This window comes from Amblyomma maculatum, chromosome 9 (genome assembly GCF_055883805.1).
Source record: "Amblyomma maculatum isolate TAMU_Amacu chromosome 9, ASM5588380v1, whole genome shotgun sequence".
Classification (NCBI taxonomy): domain Eukaryota; kingdom Metazoa; phylum Arthropoda; class Arachnida; order Ixodida; family Ixodidae; genus Amblyomma; species Amblyomma maculatum.
Genome location: NC_139352.1, coordinates 124,341,379 through 124,363,301, shown reverse-complemented (window position 1 = coordinate 124,363,301; position 21,923 = coordinate 124,341,379). Strand labels below are relative to the sequence as shown.

The following is a 21,923-nucleotide window of genomic DNA, read 5'->3' as shown; positions in this document are numbered from 1 at the left end:
CGACTCAGTATTCCAGGAAGCGTGTCAGCCACCCACGAAGCAGCAGCATCGCTGCCTGCAGAGGCAGATTCGCAGCAGATTACTTTCCCGATGCCATTGTGTCGGCTCTTGAAACCAAAGTTAGCATGGCCCAGGATGCACGCAAAATCCTTATCCTTCGCCTTCTGTTGTAATAATCGCTCCGCTTATGGGCACGTTCCTGGCTCACGTGTCCAAAAACACGTGAACACTGCCTTATCCACATCATCATATGTTGACAGTTTCAATTACAGTGTTCTAGTTTCAATCTTTTCTTAACCTTTTTTCCCGACTCCACTGCACTTCTAATCTTCTTTTCCGGAATCAAAATTGTTGACAGGGTGCTCGGCGCTCGCAGGGATGTTGAAACCAACACCGACTGAAATACAGACCATGGTAGAAGAACAGCGCACACCTTCTAGTTCATAACCTTCGCCGCTAGGGAACGAACACTGCGGGTAGCCTGGCGCTACTGTAAACATGTTAATAAAAATGGTCTATTAGTTCTATCATTTTTCTTCGTCGTTATAGTTTATATATCTGGCCACGCTGTAATGCGCAAGCACCTGTCCTGCGCATGTGCAGCGAGTAACTGCAGTGCCGTCATGGTCTATGTGCCGTCGCACAAAGCGGAATCGCGGTATGTCTTCTGGCGAGAGAAAAACATTATAAAAATAAACATTCTCCGCTAAAATACAAAAAGCAAAATTTTTGAAGTATAACTCGGGCAAAGAGTTTTTTTTGGGGGGGGTACAGTTTGTTTATATTAATTTGTGATTTGATGATGATGAAAATAACAAACGATGGATGGATGGAATATAGGAGCGCCCCCTTTGAAACAGGGTGGTAGCAGTAGCTATCATGCTCATTTTTCTCCCTATATCTTAACACTGCAGGTAGCCTGGTGCTACTGTAGACCTGTTAATAAAAAAGGTTTATTAGTTCTATCATTTTTCTTCGTCGTTATAGTTTATATATCTGCCACGCTGTAATGCGCAAGCACCTGTCCTGCGCATGTGCAGCGAGTAACTGCAGTGCCGTCAAGGTCTATGTGCCGTCCCACAAAGCAGAATCGCGGTATGTCTTCTGGCGAGAGAAAAACATTATAAAAATAAACATTCTCCGCTAAAATACAAAAAGCAAAATTTTTGAAGTATAACTCGGGCAAAGAGTTTTTTTGGGGGGGTACAGTTTGTTTATATTAATTTGTGATTTGATGATGATGAAAATAACAAACGATGGATGGATGGATGGAATGGAGGACGGATGGAATATAGGAGCGTCCCCTTTGAAACAGGGTGGTAGCAGTAGCTATCATGCTTATTTTTCTCCCTATATCTTAATTATTGATTTCGAATGGGTAACTAAACCATCGTTCTATTTATTAAATTTTTGTTCCTACAATACTAACATTATGTCACTTCTCTGCTTTTAAGCCACCAATCTTCCAGTCGTTTTTTGCTAGTTTCCACCGCCGGTTTATTCACCCGGCCACTGTTATCTCTAAACCCCAGAGCTTCAGGAACAGTGATTGCGCCTGCATCAACTTCCGGATGGATACCATTACATTCGAGTATAATATTATAGTGCCTAGAATATACTCGCAGTATGTTCTAGGCATTGTAATAATATTGTCAATTGTTTCACTGGAGTTTCCACATACAGCACATGCGTCATCTCCATTGTTAAATTTCTTTTTGTAGCTGCGTCATGGTAGAACAAATGGTAGCGTAACTCCCATAGAAGCCTGCGTGTCGACTCTGAGCGAGGCTTTAGTTTCCCAGCGCCCCCTGCGAACTGTGAGGCACAACAAACACGTGACGTTGCTTGTGACGTCACAGTAACATACTTTTGGCGGGGAATTTGATTGTCTTTTTACTTATGAATGAAAAACAAGGCCAACAACGACGGAGGCAGAACGATGCTCAGATAAGGCAGAAAAATGGACACCGTAACTGTTCAGCCAACTTTACTTGACATGGATTTCTACTGTCAAGTTTTACGTTAACTGAAATGTTACGGCATCTTTAACCACCATATCATAGCATCGTTCTGCCTCCGTCGTCGTTAGCCTAGTCTTTCGTCGCGCGTCATGTAAACGCATTCTGGGGCATATTTCTTCGGGCACGTTTGTGAACAAGGGCCTTCAAGTGAATTCGGCAAGCACATGGATAGAACCACATGGCTTGAGGCATTTCACAAAGGGCATAAATGATTGAAGCTGTGCTGCATAGAAAGCCAGGCTTTATTAATTCACGATTACTTACATAGACGCTTCACGGCAATGAAATCTTTAAGTGTAGGAGAGCGACCACCGCTCATTCGTCACGATCTTCATGAAATCCTCGTGATAACAAAATTTCCTGAGCATAGGTCTCCAAATGAGACGCGGTGAGATTATAAAAGGCTGAAAGATCTTGCTAACAAACAAAGTGCATATCAGCGTCAAAGAACAACAAAAACAAACGAACGGAATAACTAACGCTAGCGCTAGAACGCCAACCTGTAAGAGCTTAGGTAAGCAATTCAAATTGGGATTGCTAGTATTTAGAAGTTAATGCGTCTGAGAAGTGAAAATATCTAGATATAGCTTCACTCCAACAAATCTCGCCCTGTTCATGATTCCCATATTTTACTAGCGCTTCATTTGCCACTAAGAGGAGTCAATGTGAGGTTACAAATTTACAACTTAAGCATCCCATTGACAATAGGAACATCACTGTAATAACAGCTAAAGCACGTTCAGCGAACGTTTGTGCGGTAATACGATGCAGTAAGCAAAACACGCAGCAAAGGGAGCGGAACGGAAGGCTTAGATCAATGCGGCACGCGTCTTGGGGGCAATAAAATCTCACCTTCACCGTTCAATAAAAACATGCAGCGATACGCCGCTCATGCAGACGTGTATCCGTAAAACAAGCCACCACTTTAGCGACGTGCCTGGGAGGCCGAGCCGAGCCGCCGAGCTGTGATGCAGCATTGTCCCATCGTCCGGAAATGAGCACATGCAGCGGCAATCAGTTTCTCATCGAGCACAGACAGTCTTCGCATTGCTGTAAAGCTCTACCACAACCAGCAGAATGAAATACTGACTGTTTGGTACAGATAACCCACTCTGTACGCAGCACGCAACGATGAACGTTGAACCGGGGCTGACGACGCACCCATTCCGCGGATGAAAAACGCTTTGGTCTGAGCCATATCTGAGCTTTGGGCAACTACGCAGCGGATAATAAGTGGCCGAGAGAGGCCGTTAGAAACAAGTTAAAATATTATTAAAAATGTGACACGTTTTTTCTTACGCAAGAAACAAAAACTGCATTCATTCCTGAGTGCGAATATTATGTTTACTTTCTAGTTCTTTGGAGTTCTGGCAGATCTTATTTTCTGTGCGCTAGTAATTTGCCTCACAGTTCGCAGGAGCCCTCATCATCGAGGTGATGCCGCTGGCAGTAGGCAGCTGCACGCGTTTTCTTCCAAGTTGCGCAACCAGTTGTACATTGACCTTGGCTGCGTGTTCTAAGGCACCCTGATCTAGTTTCAAAAAGTAGGGCATTGCCTCTTGAGTTATCAAAGAAAGCTTCCTTCCTGATCTGCATTTTCCACTTTCGGTATAATTCCACACTCTGTTTCTTTTCCATCGAATTTATCCAATTTTTACCTTTTGTGTTTTTCACCTATTGCTTAATGCTCTTTATTTCTCCGTCCTTGTGACTAGCATACTTACTAGTTAGTTTCCTAGTTCTTTTCCTCCATTGTGAGTCAACGTTTTTTAAGTACAGGTATTTAAATACTTTAGCTGCCCATCTGTTACTGTCCAATTTCCTCAGGCGTTCCTCATATAATATTTTACTCTGAGCTTCCCGTACTTCGAAAGATGCCCAGCCCATATCTCCCTGTACCGCCTCATTTGTAGTTTTGCCGTGGGCACCTAGTGCTAATCGTCCAACGGATCTCTGATTTCTTGCTAATGTCGACTGTACCTCTGATTTTAGGCACAAAACCGCATTTCCGAAAGTAAGTCCGGGCACCATAGTTCCTTTCCAAATACCCCTCAAAACCTCATACCTATTGTATTCCCACAATGCCCTATGCTTCATTATCCCGGCATTCCTTCGCCCTTTGGCCTTAAGTGATTGCTCATTGAACAGGTCAACCGAACAGGTCAACAGGTCAAACAAACAGGTCAACCGAACTCCCTCAATGGCGAGAAAGGTAACGAAAGTTGGCGCTCGAGGCAAGGTCTATGTACCATAGAGTTTCTTACCTTACCTAGAGGGAAAGCTATGCTGCCATCTATGGGAATTTACATGGAGTTTCCAGACGGCCAGTTCAGCCACCATGGGCGCACAAAGCATCATGGGCCGGAGAGCTACCGAGTGCAGAACTACAACTTTTGGCCAAAACTAATACAGAGATAAACGTTGTTCAACCATAAATAATGTCCTAAGATTGAATATTGTGACTGTAAATCGCAAAAAGAGAGAGAAACAGCATGTCAGTGGGATATTTATCCAATATAAGCGATGGCTGTTTCTCCTATTGGCTTAGTTTTGAGCAGCACGAATACCAATATTTCGCACTTAATAGGCAAAATTTGAAACAGAAAAACGTTATAAAAATTTTTATGGTTATGCAATCACTTAAGGAAGTTTTTAGTGGCATTTCGGGAAACAAAAACCATTTATTGGCGACGTCTGCTTCTGCGCCTTCGCTACTATAGCTTTCGCGGTCTATGTACGCACCTTCAGATGATGACATAGAGAGTGTGAGGAACTCTATGGATGATGATGACGAAAAAGAAACATCGCAGTAATGCCACTCCACGTACCCGAGAAAAACCGACTGTCCCGCAACAAGTAGCACACCGGCCCATGATTCTTAGCGCGCCCATGGTGGCTGAAGTGCAGCGCTCACAACTTTCCCTCCAGTTAGTGTAAGGAACTCTACGCTATGTACAACTCAGTACAACTGGTCACGCAACTTGGAAGAAAACGCGTGCAGCTGCCTACTGCCAGCAGCATGGAAATGTGAGGCAAATTACTAGCGCACAGAAAATAAGATCGGCCAGAACTCCAAAGAACTAGAAAGTAAACATAATATTCGCGCTCAGGAATGAATGCAGTTTTTGTTTCTTGCGTAAGAAAAAAACGTGTCACATTTATAATATTATTTTAACTTCTTTCCAACGGCCTCTCTCGGTCATTTATTATCCGCTGCGTAGTTGCCCAAAGCTCAGGAATGGCTCAGGCCAAAGCTTTTTTCATCTGCGGAATGGGTGTGTCATGGGCCCGGTTCAACGTTCATCGTTGCGTGCTGCGTACAGAGTGGGTTATCTGTACCAAACAGTCAGTATTTCATTCTGCTGGTTGTGATAGAGCTTTACAGCAAGACGTAGACTGTGTGTGCTCGATGAGAAACTGATTGCCGCTGCATGTGCGCATTTCCGGACGATTGGAGTCCCAGGGTTCCAGATTTGGCTACGTTACGCCAAATTGGCCACTTTCTGAGCCGCCTGGCAACAAAAATTTTAGGTTGACTACTTGGCTATGCTTGGCTACTTTCTGGCTACATTAAAAAATTTTCGCCTATTCCAACGAGCCCGTTTGCGCGCTGTTCAGGATGCTCATTTTTATAGATAGACCGATAGCAAATCTATCAACGGTAGTGCTGCAATACAACCAACTGTGCATGGTGACGACTGCTCCCACCCTGTTTCAAAGGGGACGCTCTTAACGGCTCTTAACATCCATTCACTAAAACCCCTTGATAATTTGAAAGTAGCGACACTCTCCTCCGAGCCGCGCTTTCTCTGCACACGACACGCTTTTTCTCCCTGGCGCCCGCCGGCCGCCCGCAGCAATCAGTGAAGCGCGCGTTTTTGGGCCAGGTCTGCGCTCCAGGATCTAGTGCTGCCTCTGACTTTGTCTGTGTTTGTTTTTTTGTTGTTTTTTTTTTAGCGTGAACTCTGTCACCGCGGTAAAACTTCGCAAAACGAGAAAACGACCCAGGCTGGTGCTTTGAACTTTAAGATCAGAGAAAGTCAAAGCGGCCACTTAGTCTATTTCGCTACTTTCAAGCTATCTTGACTAAGCATAGTATATGTCACGAGATAAACCTTGAGTTTGGATTATTGGTTAATTATACACTTATTTTAACCAATTACGGGCCAAATTAAATGATATTTAGTAAACCGCACTTGAAACCCAAATTTGCACTGCAGCATTGAGTCATATACCATTGGAAAGCTTAGGCCAAGTGTAATGGCACTGTGGTCGTTAGCGATCCTCATTAATCTGCGTTAAATATTTATTTTGTATAAAACCTAACTTTGAGCTACACGATCAAGTCATATACCGTTGAAAAGCTTAGGATGAATCCAAATGCTCTGAATTAGCGATCCATATTAGCGTTAGTGAGCTATATGCAATCAAAACCACCCTTTGCATTATAGCATTGAGTCATATACCTTTCGAAAGCTTAGGTTGAATGCAAATGAGTTGTGCTAGTTATCGAACCGAATTAATTAGTGCTAATTATTTAACTGCACTTAAAGCCAAACTTTGCATTATAGATGGCCAACAAAGGGCAAGTGTAAACGCATTATGCTAGCTAGCCAAACTTAGATAAACATCACAACAGAGCTAACACACTAACTAGGCTTACCACGAACTGCTTCGAAATGTTTTTCTTTGCCCGTGCGTATTTGCGTGCAGTAGGTCTTATTTAGCGTGCACCCGCTGACAATAAATTAGTCATGAGTGCATCTTCCGTCCATAGGTTTGTCTCATCAGTGTGAAAGTGGCTTTTGCACTCTAGTTTGTTCACTGAATAAAACAGTTGCGCACTTTCAATGCGATCAAGGAGGACGGACAACCATTCATTGACCGCAATTCGCCGAACATTATTAGGCACTGGTGTCAAAGAAGCTTAAGAATATACTTGGTATACCTATGAAAGAATGATTTCTATATCTCTAGGCAAGGTAAACGCCTCTCGATAATGTAATATTATACTTGAGAAACCGAAGGTTCCCGTCCAACGCCTAGTAGTCATGATCAAAAAGAAGTGTGTGTGATCATGTGAACACCCCCTGCACATTGGCCATATCCTTGATAAACCCAAAGCATGATTGAGAAGGTCAACTCAACTATTTACGGCAGGCCTGAACATCGCACCTGAGTGGATGCAGTTTCGTTTCGTCGTGTTCTCCTTTTGTAGCCATTGTTTGAGACGTCCAACTCTACTAACATTTTATACTTACATTTTCGTGGATATAACTTTATGCATTTTATACTGTTTCTAATCATCACAGAGAACTTTCTGATAACATGTGTGTTTATCTGGCCAGTTTAGTTTTATGTCTGTTTATATAATATTGAAGTGTTACGCAGCCAGTTTTTTTTTTTTCTGAAAACTTTTCTATGTGATTTAGTTGCTATAAGACGCAACTGGCATTTGTTTCTTCACGAGAGTTGGAATAAAACGACTATTAAACAAATGTTTTTGGTTGTCTTTTTGCAGTGAGCGCTCTATTTAGTGCCACATGCATGGCCCCGTGGCTCCTTTTTAACTACTTTTTATTGCTCTTCCTCTGGTTGGCTACTTTCTGGCTACTTTTCCCATTTTTGTGGCTACTTTTCGTTTTTTGGACCTGGCAACCCTGGGTAGGACAATGCTGCGTCACAGCTCGGCCGCTCGGCTCAGCCTTCCAGGCACGTCGCAAAAGTGGTAGCTTGTTTTATGGATACACGTCTGTATAAGCGGCGTATCGCTGCATGTTTTAATTGAACGGTGAAGGTGAGATTTTATTGCCCCCAAGACGCGTGTCGCATTGCTCAAAGCCTTCCGTTTCGCTCCCTTTGCTGCGTGTTTTGCTTACTGCGTCGTATTACCGCACCAATGTTCACTGAACGTGCTTTAGCTGTTATCACAGTGATGTTCTTATTGTCAATGGGATCTTTCTCATGAACATGTTAAATGCTTAAACTGTAAATTTGTAGCCTCACATTGACTCCTCTCAGTGGCAAATGAAGCGCGAGTAAAATAATGGAATCGTGAACAGGGCGAGATTTATTGGAGCGCAGCTATATTGTAGATATTTTCACTTCTCAGACGCATTAACTTCTAAATACTAGCAATCCCAATTTGAATTGCTTACCTAAGCTCTTAAAGGTTGGCGTTCTAGCGTTAGCGTTAGTTATTCCGTTCGTTTGTTTTTTGTTCTTTGACACTTATATGTACTTTGTTTGTTAGCAAGATCTTTTACCCTTTTATAATCTCCACGCGTCTCGTTTGGAGACCTACGTTTAGGTTATTTTGTTATCACGAGGATATCATGAAGACCGTGACGAATGAGCGGTGGTCGCTTTCCTACACTTAAAGGTTTCATTGTCGTGAAGCGTCTATGTAAGCAATCGCGAATTAATAAAGCCTGGCTTTCTATGCAGCACAGTTTCACTCATTTATGCCCTTAATGAAATGCCTCAAGCCATGTGATTCTATCCATGTGCTTGCCGAATTCACTTGAAGGCCCTTGTTCACAAACGTGCCCGAATAAGCCCCAAAATGCGTTTACGTGACGCGCGACGAAAGATTAGGCTAACGACGACGGAGGCAGAACGATGCTATGATAAGGTGGTTAAAGATGCCGTAACCTAAAACTTGACAGCAGAAATCCATGTCAAGTAAAGTTGGCTGAACAGTTACGGCGTCCATTTTTCTGCCTTATCCAAGCATCGCTCTGCCTCCGTCGTTGTTGGCCTTGTTTTTAGTTCATAAGTAAAAAGACAAATCCCCCCCCCCCAAAGAATGTCACTGTGACGTCACAAGCAACGTCACGTGTTTGTTTTGCCTCGCAGTTCGCAGGGGGCACTGGGAAACTACATTGGAAAGCATGAGCAATCACTTAAAGGTCCACGGAAACGGCCCCCAAGAAACCACTGATAAACGTGTTCAGTGTGTAGAACACATCCTTTTGAGCATTAACGCAAAGTATAACTCCTTGGAACAAAGCCAGCGATTTATTATTAATTTTTAAAAACAGCGTTTTTTGAAATTCGCGGGCAGAGGGAATGTCGCTTGGCGGTGTCGCATGGAACTATTTCCTAATCCCGTGACGTCACGGGTCGGTTGACTGGCAAGGCTTGCTAGAAGCTGCCATTCGCTGCGGTCACTGCAACCATGACGTCACGAACACACTTCCGGTAGCTGCGAAAGTCGTCTGCTTGTGCGCTGCAAGAACTCTGTGCGGGCTGTTACAGCTCGCCGCGCTTATCGGTTAGGTGGCCATTGCCCATTAAGTGCAACAACCGAAGCGACGCAGGGATCGGCAGAACGAAGCTGCATTTACAAATATCTTATTTATATAATGTGGTTTCAGGAGTATCGGAGTGTCGTCCGACGAGGCGTCAACAGCACGGTCAAGCACCGCACGATGGCAGCACCTCCTTGACCGCCGTAAACATCGCCGCTGTGGCCCCTCCTCCCGCATACCGTTCGCGAACGACACGGCGGATCGTTAGCACCGATGTCCGAAATAAAGCGTGCTAAAATTTGTTGGCGTCTGGAATATTGAGCCATATATCAAGTATGAAGCCCTCGTGAGGATCGCTGACCAGCAGCAAATTGCTGGAAAGAGCGATAGCCGTGATACAAGCTAGTTTCTGCTCAAGCCAGCTGCCGCTGGTGCATTTCGGCTGATCCGGTCTGCTCGTACTAGCTCTGCGATTAATGCGTCGGCAGAGTTAATCCTATAATTATTTTACTATGGCAGGATAGGAATCACTATAAGGCAGTTTAATAAGTAGACGATTTACGACAGCGTTGATCATGTTCCAAAGCGTCGACCGCCGCGGCTTCGAAGCGAAACAATAGGCCTAGCGACGACTAGGGACGGTCACGCACGGCGCCGGCGTTCGCCGCGCTCGCACGTTCCACCCCCGCGGTAATTGTGTAACGTACCCCAGCCTGCTCGCGGCATCCCGTGCTGCAAGCGTTGCAAACTCATGTACTTTGATAGCTAAGGCCGCGTATTTTTTGGCGTTCTGCTCAGCAACAAGCCGTTCAAACAATACTGTAGGCACGACAAGGCTTCAGTACGCAGTCGCTGCGCTGTCGGCCGTAATCGAAGACGTCGGGCGGCACCATAATCTATACATCGATCTTTAAACGTGATACAGTGGGCAAATGAATAACTTTGTGAAGCCGACCCGCTCGTACGTTTCGCGCACTCGGGCGCCGACGAGTAGCTTCCATCAACAGACGCCGTCATAACCTCGGTTAACGACGCAAACCGAGGTCGTCAAGCTCGGTTTGCGGTAACCGCGGTTAGTGGTGCAACCATGGTTTGGTCCGCCGTGTAACATAGGATAACCACGGGTTCGCGGTTACACTAACCGTCGCTGCGCGAACTGGCAAACTCCTCAGGCGTGTGCAAGCGAGGACGGGTTGGCGCAAGTACGCCAGCGAGCGAGCGTGCGGCAACCGGAAGTTCGTCGAAGTGACGTATGTCTGGGCAGAGCTTTGAACTTGCTTGTATTCTTTGTTTTTTTATGGCTCCCTTCGGCGTACGAGTTGAGAGGGAAAATTGGAAGGGTCATTTTTAATCGCCGATATCTCTGGTATTGCAGAAGCTAGATCGAAAATTTTTGCGGGAGAATGATGGGTGGTTCAATAACTATCAGTGTTATGGCATTGTTTACCCTTCTTTGTGACCCCTTTCAGTGGACCTTTAAGGCTAAAGGACGAAGGAATGCCGGGATAATAAAGCATAGGGCATTGTGGAGATACAACAGGTTTTGAGGGGTATTTGGAAAGGAATTATGGCGCCCGGACTTACTTTCGGAAATGCGGTTTTGTGCCTAAAATCAGAGGTACAGTCGACATTAGAATTAAATCAGAGAGCCGTTGGACGATTAGCACTAGGTGCCCACGGCAAAACCACAAATGAGGCGGTACAGGGAGATATGTGCTGGGCATCTTTTGAAGTACGGGAAGCTCAGAGTAAAATATTGTCACCGCCTAATGTGACAATATTATATGAGGAACGCCTGAGGATATTGGACAGTAACAGATGGGCAGCTAAAGTATTTAAATACCTGTACTTAAAAAGCGTTGACTCACAATGGAGGAAAAGAACTAGTAAGTATGCTAGTCACAAGGACGGAGAAATAAAGAGCATTAAGCAACAGGTGAAAAACACAGCACAGCACAGTTCCGTTGGGGCTTGCATCAACACTGCAGCAGGCAGTGGGTTCGGAAAAGCCATCGCTGAGTCACTCGCATGCTATAGACACACTTAAGGGTGGACCTTATTTCTGCATCACCTTTTGCAGCAAAGCCGGCCATGCAACATCTGCCACAAGCCTTTAGAGTCAGCATTCACTGCACAAATGCCAATTTCCTCGCGTGGCAGCATTGGAAACAAGCATGCCACACTCATGGCCACTTAAAGTGGACTCAATGTTCACCTCGTCACTGGGTTTAGCACTACCAGCAGCTGGCAGCGCTGCAAACCCAGCTCAGTGCGCAACAAGTGATCACGGGCATGCCATTAGGAAATGCGCCCCTTGTAATGGCACAATGCACAGTTTTGATATATTTTGAAAGTTTCACTGAACGCAGCAGTTCAATAAACATGAAAAACAGTTCTACGTGGGATTTCCAAGAGGATAATGTGACAGTTTGATACATACAAGCAATAGTTCAATATATTCGAGAAGGCTTTGGTTTTATGGTAAAAGCTATGTACTGTAATTTACATATGGTATAAATCATAGATATTTGTTCACCTCTTTGTTTGTTTTGATCATCCTGTTGAGCCTTGTAGCACAGTGAACTAATTGGTATCATTTAACTGACAAAATTTCGCATTATGTTGAAATAAAAACAAACATTTCTGTCATCCTGACTATCAAAGGAGTTAGTAAGCAGGCTATGCTGACCGTAAGAGGTAAATCTGACACACAAGCACTTGCATCAATGCTTTCCAATCAGTAGATCCAGATCAGAAGAATTACATAATTGCCAGTCACATTGGCCAGGTGTTAAAGTGTGGTAATTAAGAACAAAATGCAAAACGATCTAACATATAACCTGCAGAATGTGGTCTCGACATGCATATGCTGTGAAGCAGCACCTTGTGCGATCTGGTGAGAAAAAACGAAAATGCCTTTTCAACAACTTTCAACAGCAATACTTCAAAGGTGCTATCTGTACACCTATTAGACATGAGTAATAGACACCTTTGGAGCCGGCTCCTGAGCACACAGCGCAGATCCCAGCACCATAATACCGTATTTACTCGCGTAATGAACCCACCTTTTTTCCAGATAAGTTGACATAAATTTGGGGGGAGGGTTCATTACGCGGGGAAAAAAAATTTAGATATTTTTTAGGTTGAAATTTCATGTCACAATGAAGATAGGAAAATCGCAATCCCAACCTTACCTTTATAGTAAAAACACGTATGCGATGAATGTGAATTAAAAATTCATTTTTATTTTCATGCTGCTGGCTGCTTATGGTCTGTCTCACTAGGGCTCGCTATCTGAATCCACGCTTCAACTCATATCGCTTGCGACTTCGTCGGCGTCGTCGTCTTCCCACAGCGCGCCGTCTTCACTGCCGTCGAGGCTGTTGGAGATGGCAGTCTTTTTGAAGCTGCGGACGACCATCTCGCTGGGAATCACACTCCATGCTTCTAGAATCCATCGACAGAGCATGTCGATGGTGGGCCTTCTAATCTTACCTGCGGGAGTCAGGTCGTGGTTTCCCGCGGCCATCCACTCTGTATAGAGCCGGCGCACGTTGTCCTTAAAGGGCTTATTAATGGAAACATCAAGGGGCTGCAGCACTGATGTCAAGCCACCTAGGATGATAGCGAGGTCCGTGCGTAACTCGCTCATTCGGCAGCGGACATTTTTTTTCCAGATGGCCGCGGAAGCTGTCCATAACAAGCAGCGATGGCAGGAGAAGAGCCCCGGGCCGCCGTCCCCAGACTGTTTTCAGCCAGTCGGACACCAGCTCGGCCGACATCCACCCTTTCTCCTAGGCGCGAATGTGGATACCAGCAGGAAGAGTTCCCTTTGGCAGAGTCTTTCTTTTGAAGACGACGAACGGCGGCAGCTTCCTGCCGTCCGCTGTTACAGCTAACATTACGGTGCACCGCTGCTTCTCGGCGCCCGTCGTCTTAACCTGCACACTTTTCGCACCTTTCATATCGACAGTGCTGTTTCTTGGCATGTCAGAGTTTATAGGCGTCTGGTCCGCGTTCCCGATTTGCGACAGCAGGAACTTTTTGTCCTCACGGATCCGAATGACAAAGCGGTGGAAATCACGCACTTTGTCCCCACAGTCTGCCGGCAGCCGCTGGCATAACGTAGTACGCCTTCTGAGGCACAACCCGTTCCGGCGCATGAAACGAGTCGTCCAACCACTGGTCGCCTTAAATTCACTCGCGGCAATGCCGTGACTTCTTGCAGTGGCCCGCGCGTGATTCTGTATCAGCTCGTGGGATACGGCACATCCTTCGTTGCGGAGCCTCTTCACATAGCTCAGAACTTCTTCCTCGACGCGAGGAAACTTGCCCTGCTTCGGCCCGCGAAAGGCCCGGCGATCTTTCTTCGTCGCTCTGAGTTCCTCTTGTTGATTCCTCCAGTAGCGCACACGCACGGGGTCTACACTAAAATGCCGTCCAGCCGCGCGATTGCCATGCTCCAAAGCATGCTCCACGACTTTGAGCTTAAAACCGGCCGTGTAGCTAGCGTAACGCCCCATCGCACAACGCGCAGAAAATGCACAGCACGCACGAAATAATGCAAAGGTCGTAGCGAAGCACTTAAACAGCAACAAAATAGGACTGGCGAAATGGCGACCGATGCTGTCCAAGTGCGTTGTCTTTACTTCGTTCTGCCGCCGCCGCGCATGCATGGCGCTATAAGCAGAGGTTTGCTTTGCATTTAATAGATGGCACTCGGCAACCTGCATCATCATCATCATTGTAAAAAAAAATCTAGAGAAGTTTGACAAACTGGTTCGAGAAATACAAAGAAATTAGCCGAGCGTGGTGGAAACTGCCGTCACCCCATTTCAAAGAGGACGCCCCAGTAAAGCCCTTTGCGCATCCACCAACGAATCATGCAAGGTCAATGAACGATCAATGAAAGCGTGCAGTCGACGCCCGCGTCACCCGCGTTCGCGTCGCCGGTGTTCAGCATCGTTGGCTTCAAATGATGTTTATTTTATCACTGCGCGATCAGACAATTTTATGATCGTCGACAGTCGACAGCGCCGGCCAATTGAGCCGAGATAACGCGAGCATGCTGAACACCGACCCTGCGGGCGGGTGCGCGTTATTTACGCGACGTAAAAAAAAAATTCAATTTTCGACGACAAAAGTGGGGGGTGGGTTCATTACGCGAGTGGGTTCATTACGCGAGTAAATACGGTATGCAACTGTCATTGCTCGGCGATACAGCGGCCAGCATGCTTACCAAACTCTGCACGGTTAAAGTGACCCTTGATAGTTCGGCAGGTGGCATTGTCCCCACCACAGACACCACACATGTCGGTCGTTGCGGTCGAGTTCAACTGGTGGTCACAACCGGCAGGCTGTGAAAAACATAAAAGGCTCAATATATAATATGCTGGTGCTCATTTTAGTGCTCATGCAGCCAAGAAATGAGGAAGTCAAATTAATAAAGCTGCTTGTCTGTGCAGTAACTGACAGACTACAGGCATTGCAGAAAAACGAGGGATGCTACCTTGCAGATGCCATTGATACAGACGTTGAACGATTCCGGATTGCAAGCTGTGCCGTCTATGACCTTCTCCTTGAGCAAGTAATAGGCAGACTGGCCGACCACCCGGCAGTACAGTTTACAGGAGTCCACATGAGAGACTGCAAATGGAAAAACAGAACTGTGGTGAGTCATGCTGTCCCATGACACATCCACCGAAAGTGTCTCTACGAGAAAAAAAGGGCTCCAACCCCAGGCATTGGTCAGAGCGAATATGTGCCCTTTCAAGTGATCTTATATGGTAACAGAAAACACTAGACGCTCATATCACATATGAATTTTAATAAACACAAGTGAATTTGCAAGTAACTATTAAAGCAAAAGCAGTTGAAAGCATCTATGAAGAATTAGCGGTGAGGGGGAGGGCAGAAGAGTTCAGGATCTCGCTACGGAATAGGTATTCAGCTCTAACTGAGGATGGCGACATTACCCTAGAGGCAAGGAACAATAATTTCAGAGATATCATTACTGAGTGCGCGGTAGAAGTAGGCGGTAGGATAGTTAGAGAGAATACCGGTAAGCTGTCTAAGGAGACGAAAGATTTGATTAAGAAACGACAGAGTATGAAAGCTTCCAATCCAACAGACCAGATCGAATTGGCCGAGATATCAAAGCTAATCAATAAGCGCAAGGTGGCCGATATAAGGAAGTATAACATGGAGAAAATTGAGCATGCTGTAAAGAACGGGAGAAGCCTTAAAGCGGTAAAGAAGAAATTGGGCATAGGCAAAAACCAGATGTATGCGATAAGGGACAAGGCGGGCAACGTCATCACTAATATGGACAAGATAGTCAAAGTAGCCGAGGAGTTCTATACAGATCTCTACAGTAGCCAAAGTAGTCAGGACCGTAATGAGATTGGCGGTAGGGAAAAACAGTCAGACGTTCCACCAGTGACGAAGGACGAGGTCAAGAAAGCACTAGAAACTATGAAAAGGGGGAAATCAGCTGGAGAGGATCAGATAACCACAGATTTGCTGAAGGACGGGGGGGATATCGTGCTGGAAAAACTGGCCACCCTGTATACGCAGTGCCTGGTGTCATCGACGGTACCGGAAGCATGGAAGAATGCAAACATTATCCTCATTCACAAGAAAGGGGACTCTAAGGACCTTAAAAATTACAGACCAATCAGCTTACTGTCTGTTACGTATAAGGTATTTACTAAGGTAATCGCTAATAGAATCAGGACAACCTTAGACTGCAATCAAGCAAAGGATCAAGCAGGGTTTCGGAAACGGTACTCTACTATCGATCATATCCATACCATCAATCAGGTGATAGAAAAATGCTCGGAATATAACCAGCCCTTATACATAGCATTCATTGATTACGAAAAAGCATTTGACTCAGTTGAAACCTCGGCGGTGATGCAGGCATTGCGAAATCAGGGGGTAGACGAGCCGTACGTGAAAGTGCTGGAAGATATATATAGTGGCTGCACAGCAACCATAGTTCTGCATAAAGAAAGTAACAAAATTCCCATAAAGAAAGGTGTTAGGCAAGGAGACACAATCTCCCCAGTACTATTCACAGCTTGTTTAGAGGAAGTATTCAGAGACTTGGAATGGGAGCAGTTAGGGATAAGGGTAGATGGAGAATACCTCAGTAATCTGCGATTTGCTGATGACATTGCCTTGCTAAGCAACTCGGGGGATGAACTGCAAATAATGATTGATGACCTAGACAGGAAAAGTAGAAAGGTAGGCTTGAAAATCAATATGCAGAAGACTAAGGTAATGTTCAACAGCCTCGGGAAGGAACTGGAGTTTACATTAGGTAGCGAAATACTGGAAGTAGTAGGCGAATATATCTACTTAGGACAGGTAGTAACCGCAGATCCGGATCATGAAAAGGAAATAACAAGAAGAATAAGATTGGGATGGAGCGCATTTGGCAAGCACTCGCAGATTATGACTAGCAGCTTACCGGTATCGCTCAAGAGGAAAGTATACAACAGTTGCATCTTGCCTGTACTCACCTATGGGGCTGAAACGTGGAGGCTAACCAAGAGAGTTCTACTTAAGTTGAGGACAACCCAGAGGGCTATGGAACGAAAAATGGTAGGGGTAACATTAAGAGATAGAAAGCGTGCAGAGTGGGTCAGAGAAATAACTCAAGTTAACGACATTCTAGTGGAAATTAAGAAGAAGAAATGGACATGGGCAGGACATGTAGTGCGAAGAGAGGATAACCGATGGTCGCTGAGGGTAACAAACTGGATTCCAAGGGAAGGAAAGCGTAGCAGGGGGCGGCAGAAAGTTAGGTGGGCGGATGAGATTAAGAAGTTCGCAGGGGTCAAGTGGATGCAGCTAGCACAGAACCGGGTTAAGTGGAGAGATATGGGAGAGGCCTTCGCCCTGCAGTGGGTATAATCAGGCTGATGATGATGATGATGATTAAAGCAAAATGCTCAAAGAAGGGCTTAGTTTGTCGTTGTAACAGACATGGAACATTATTACAGTGCTTCGTAAGAGCTCTTCTTGAATTTCCAGCAAGTAACAAAATTAATACCAAGGCAATTAGACTAATGCTGAAACTGTTGAAACGATCCTACAGGCTATTGTAGTCGAGCAGTAGTAACACACGTTTTGCTACGCTGCAGCTATACACGAGCAACAGAGAGGACAGTAAAGCGGAACTACTGTACTAAAGTTTAATTCATATTCCCCAACAAACATTCTTGAAAAAAATTTCCCAATTCTCCCTAAGCTAAGCAGTACAGAAGTGAAAAAGAGCAAAGTTGTGACCACGTGAGAGGGACATGCAAGCATACTTCCGGAATGATGGGCAGTCCACTTGGGGTTGTAGGGCACATCAGGAAAGTTGAAAGTCTTGCCGTTGAATGTTGAACACTGTTGCTCTCGGAAATCCATCACACCAAGAGGGCAGGGCTGGTGCATGGGCCCAAGAAAAACAAGGCAAAGGCAAAGGAACAAGGGTCAACCCCACCTTACTTGCCATAAGCCGCTCAAAAGGCATATACAGCAAAAAACGCATTGTCAAGCACAGCAGTTATAGACTGCCACACACACTTTAGAACGTACCCTGGTGATGCATGAAGCAAATTCAAGGTAAGGTGATGAAACGACACCAACATACCTGTGTGTTGCATGAACGGTACTTGACTCGCTCGCCAGTACAGTAGCGACCGCCAAAAGCTGGACTGAAAAGAGAGAATGGAAATGCAACTGTGCAAGAATGCCTCTGTGACTGCAGGCGCAAAACAAGATCTCATGTTCATTATATATGCTTTACTGCAAGCTACCCTTGTCAACACTTCATCTTTAGCTTTGCTTCATCTCTATATTTGTGAAAGGCAAAGCCACAGCCTCAACAGATTGAGTATGAGGTCACGAGTGCCATATGATGAAGTTCCAAGCATAGCTTATTTTATCACCGCCTGCTTGGGCAATGAATGCCCAAGCAGGCGGTGATAAACAGACCACAAAAATGTGCAGCTTTCCAACCTGCTTCTCGTCTCAAACATAGAGCAGCCAATACATTCTCGATGCAAGCTATTTGAACCTTTGACACAGGCTAAGGCAGGTCTAAAATTATCCTCCAGCATGATGCGACTTAAAGCCATTTCTCGAGATGGGCTTCCCCATTCTTGTCATGTTCCCCACGCATTTATTCACTAAGTAAAACAATCCGCAAAGCCCTGATGAACCTTCACAAAGGATCGTGTTTAGAAGGTGACAAAAAAGTTTGCCGTGGTTTGACCAATGGCCATACCAAGTAGAATAGACCAGTTGCAAAACCTACGAGCGAGCTTCACTGTGCGGCAGAAATTCTTACACTATAGCGGCATAGACTTCAGTTTACTTCAGTCGTTCAGTCGTGTCCGACTCTTCGTAACCCTATGAACCATATTGCGCCAAGCTTTCCAGTCTCCCATTGTCTTCCTAATATCACATAGCTTCATCTGCAGCACCTCGAGGATGCCATCTAAACATTGCGTTCACTGCCTACCCCTTCTCCTGTGACCCTCAATCTTCCCCAGCATCAAAGATTTCTCCAGCGACTCCTCTCTTCTCATCAGATGACCAAAGTAGCTGAGCTTTAACTTTTGAATTTAACACTCCAATGAGCAGTCAGGGTTTATGGTCGACATTATCGACTGATTTAATCTTCTGGCAGTCCAAGAAAATCTCAAGAGCCTCCGCCAGCACCACAATTAAAAAGCGTCAATTCTTTGGCGGTCAGCCTTCTTCACAGTCCAACTCTCGCATCCTGGAAAGACCATAGCACGAGTTATACGGATCTTGGTTGGCAGACTAATGTCTCTGCTCTTTACTAGGTGGTCAAGGCTAGCCATGACTCTCTTTCCCAGAAGCAGGAGTCTCCTAATTTCATGGCTGCAGTCACCTTCCGGGGTAATCTTGGAGCCCAAGAAGAGAAAATCTGTCACGGCTTCCACTTACTTATTGTCCCTATATGTTCCAGAACTTGATAGAATTACTTTGGGGTAATAGTTTGATACAGTGCTGACACATCATCTGGCGGGCACCCCTCACCCATTCGTCACAGCATTTCGCACGTGCGCATTGGTGCCCCTCTATTACCCTATCTGGTTAGGGTCCCCTATTCTAAATCTTCTTTCCTCACCCCCGGGATGACAGCACAGTCGAAAACACAGTTGGTTAATTCCAACTGTAAAAATTCCAATTGATACCATTTGAATTTTCCGGTTGTGTTTTGCCCCTAGTTGGACAAGTTGGCACCAACTAGAATTTGGGTAAAATAGGATCAATATGCCTTAGGCAAATGGATTAGATCCAGGATATGATAACAAAGTGTACCTCCTGTGCAAAAAAAAAAAAAAAAAAAACAATTTGTGCTCCCTACATTTTTTTCTATTGTTAAGTTGAAGTGTAAGCTGGGGTGGGGTGTACATGGGAGGTGCTAGCTGATATTTTACAACAGAAGTAAAATGGAACCTCTATATATCACATATAAGTCAGATACACTGCATAGACAGGCAGATGTGGAAACATACTTTCTACAGATGTATAATTTTGAATTCATACACTTACTCGAGTTATTAGACCTTAATGGTGGAGTCAGTGGCACTTGCGCATTAGGCGTGGATATCTAATTTATTCTATCATGGGGATGACGCGAGTGCTGAGTACAGTTGCTCAGGCCAGGCTACTGACATCTTCTATTAAAAATTCAACACTTGTTCTATGCTGTGTTTATAATGAGCATATATGATGCGCAGTAATGCACAGCCAGAAATGTCCAAATGGAATGTTGAAAAACCCAACTGGAACCAGTAGGAATTGTATTCCACTTGAGTGCAATTGAAGCCAGTTGGAAGACCATTTATTCGATAGACCAGCTGGTCTTAGCAGTGGAAATAGCAATTCCAACTGGAATCAAATGGAACCAGTTGCACACTATTTGAATCCAATTGGAACCTGTTGGAAACCCAACTGTTTTTTCGACTGGGAGTGCTCCCTCATTTATTCCTGCATTAAGAATGCCTGAAAACCTGTTCTTTCACAATGGCCTGCGCGACAGGAACTGCATCTGAAGCAGGGTGGACTGTAGTAGATGCATACACTGCACTATTATCCCTAACTATTATCCCTCAGTCAGGTTCTGTCGCCATTGTGTATGGATTCTTACCTTACAGCTGGAAGCTGACTTGTAGGTTTTGCAACTGGTCTATTGCGGAAGCAACACCTGCGGCGAACGCGGCGGCGGCGGAACCTCGAGTCACCGCCCCACGAAAGAGTCGGAGGTGGCCCCAGCGCCAGCTGTGCTCCCTGTGCCGTCACTCTCTCCTGGCGCATGCGCAGCTGGCGCGACGGCGCCACCTCTGATACCACTGAGTCAACAGCGCAGCGGAGGAGTCGACGGCGGCTCCGACGCGGCTCTACATGTGACATGACTCACTCCTCGCGCATTCGCAGCTTGACTCATGCTCCACTAGAATAGCTCCGCGACACCGTGCTCCGCGAAATGGTTGAACGACTAGCGTAGTGTTGCTTCCGCAACAAAATGGTCGCAACTCACGTGGGGCTGTTGCACTCCCGGCGCGTGCTCTGGATGCCTCCGCCGCAGGTCCGCGAGCAGCGCTCGTACTCCTGCCAGGGCCCCCACTCGCCATCAACCTTCTTCCGTCGCTCGGCGTCCACGGGACGGGCCACGCACTGGCCCTGCTGACACCACTGCGCCGACACGCGGACTCAGCCAGCCGCTGTACACGGCCAGAACTTGCGATATCGCTAGTTGATCTCGTGCCTTCATCATCATGATCATCAGCCTGACTATACTCACTGCAGGGCGAAGGCCTCTCCCATATTTCTCCACTTAACCCGGTTCTGTGCTAGTTGCATCCACTTGACCCCTGCGAACTTCTTAATCTCATCCGCCCACCTAACTTTCTGCCGCCCCTGCTACGCTTTCCTTCCCTTAGAATCCAGTTTGTTACCCTCACCGACCATCGGCTATTCTCTCTTCGCACTACATGTCCTGCCCATGTCCATTTCTTCTGCTTAATTTCCACTAGAATGTCGGTAACTTGAGTTATTTCTCTGACCCACTCTGCACGCTTCCCATCTCTTAATGTTACCCCTACCATTTTTCGTTCCATAGCCCTCTGGGTTGTCCTCAACTTAAGTAGAACTCTTTTGGTTAGCCTCCACGTTTCAGCCCCATAGGTAAGTAGAGGCAAGATGCAACTGTTGTATACTTTCCTCTTGAGCGATACCGGTAAGGTGCTAGTCATAATCTGCGAGTGCTTGCCAAATGTGCTCCATCCCAATCTTATTCTTCTTGTTATTTCCTTTTCATGGTCCGGATCTGCGGTTACCACCTGTCCTAAGTAGACATATTCTCCCACTGCTTCCAGTACTTCGCTACCTAATGTAAACTGCTGTTCCTTTCCGAGGCTGTTGAACACTACCTTAGTCTTCTGCATATTGATTTTCAAGCCTACCTTTCTACTTTTCCAGTCTAGGTCATCAATCATTATTTCATTCCCCGAGTTGCTTAGCAAGGCAATGTCATCAGCAAATCGCAAATTATTTATTTATTTATTTATTTACATATACCTTACAGGCCTCCAGAGAGGCATTGTGTAAGGGGGGA

The 21,923-nt window shown here is 45.6% G+C and overlaps 1 protein-coding gene across 6 annotated transcripts in view; it reads right to left on the bottom strand.

Annotated features, from left to right (window-relative positions):
* AdamTS-A (ADAM metallopeptidase with thrombospondin type 1 motif A) overlaps positions 1-21,923 on the bottom strand; it is a 638,686-nt gene that overhangs the window by 145,021 nt on the left and 471,742 nt on the right. For all 6 annotated transcript variants that reach the window (XM_084579539.1, XM_084579541.1, XM_084579538.1 and 3 more), the window contains 5 exons: positions 20,847-21,001; positions 17,922-17,985; positions 17,596-17,713; positions 14,784-14,920; positions 14,514-14,631 (listed from right to left, as the gene is read on the bottom strand). In XM_084579539.1, coding sequence (XP_084435665.1) covers positions 14,514-14,631; positions 14,784-14,920; positions 17,596-17,713; positions 17,922-17,985; positions 20,847-21,001 — 592 coding nt within the window. The remainder of the gene's footprint in view (positions 1-14,513; positions 14,632-14,783; positions 14,921-17,595; positions 17,714-17,921; positions 17,986-20,846; positions 21,002-21,923) is intronic.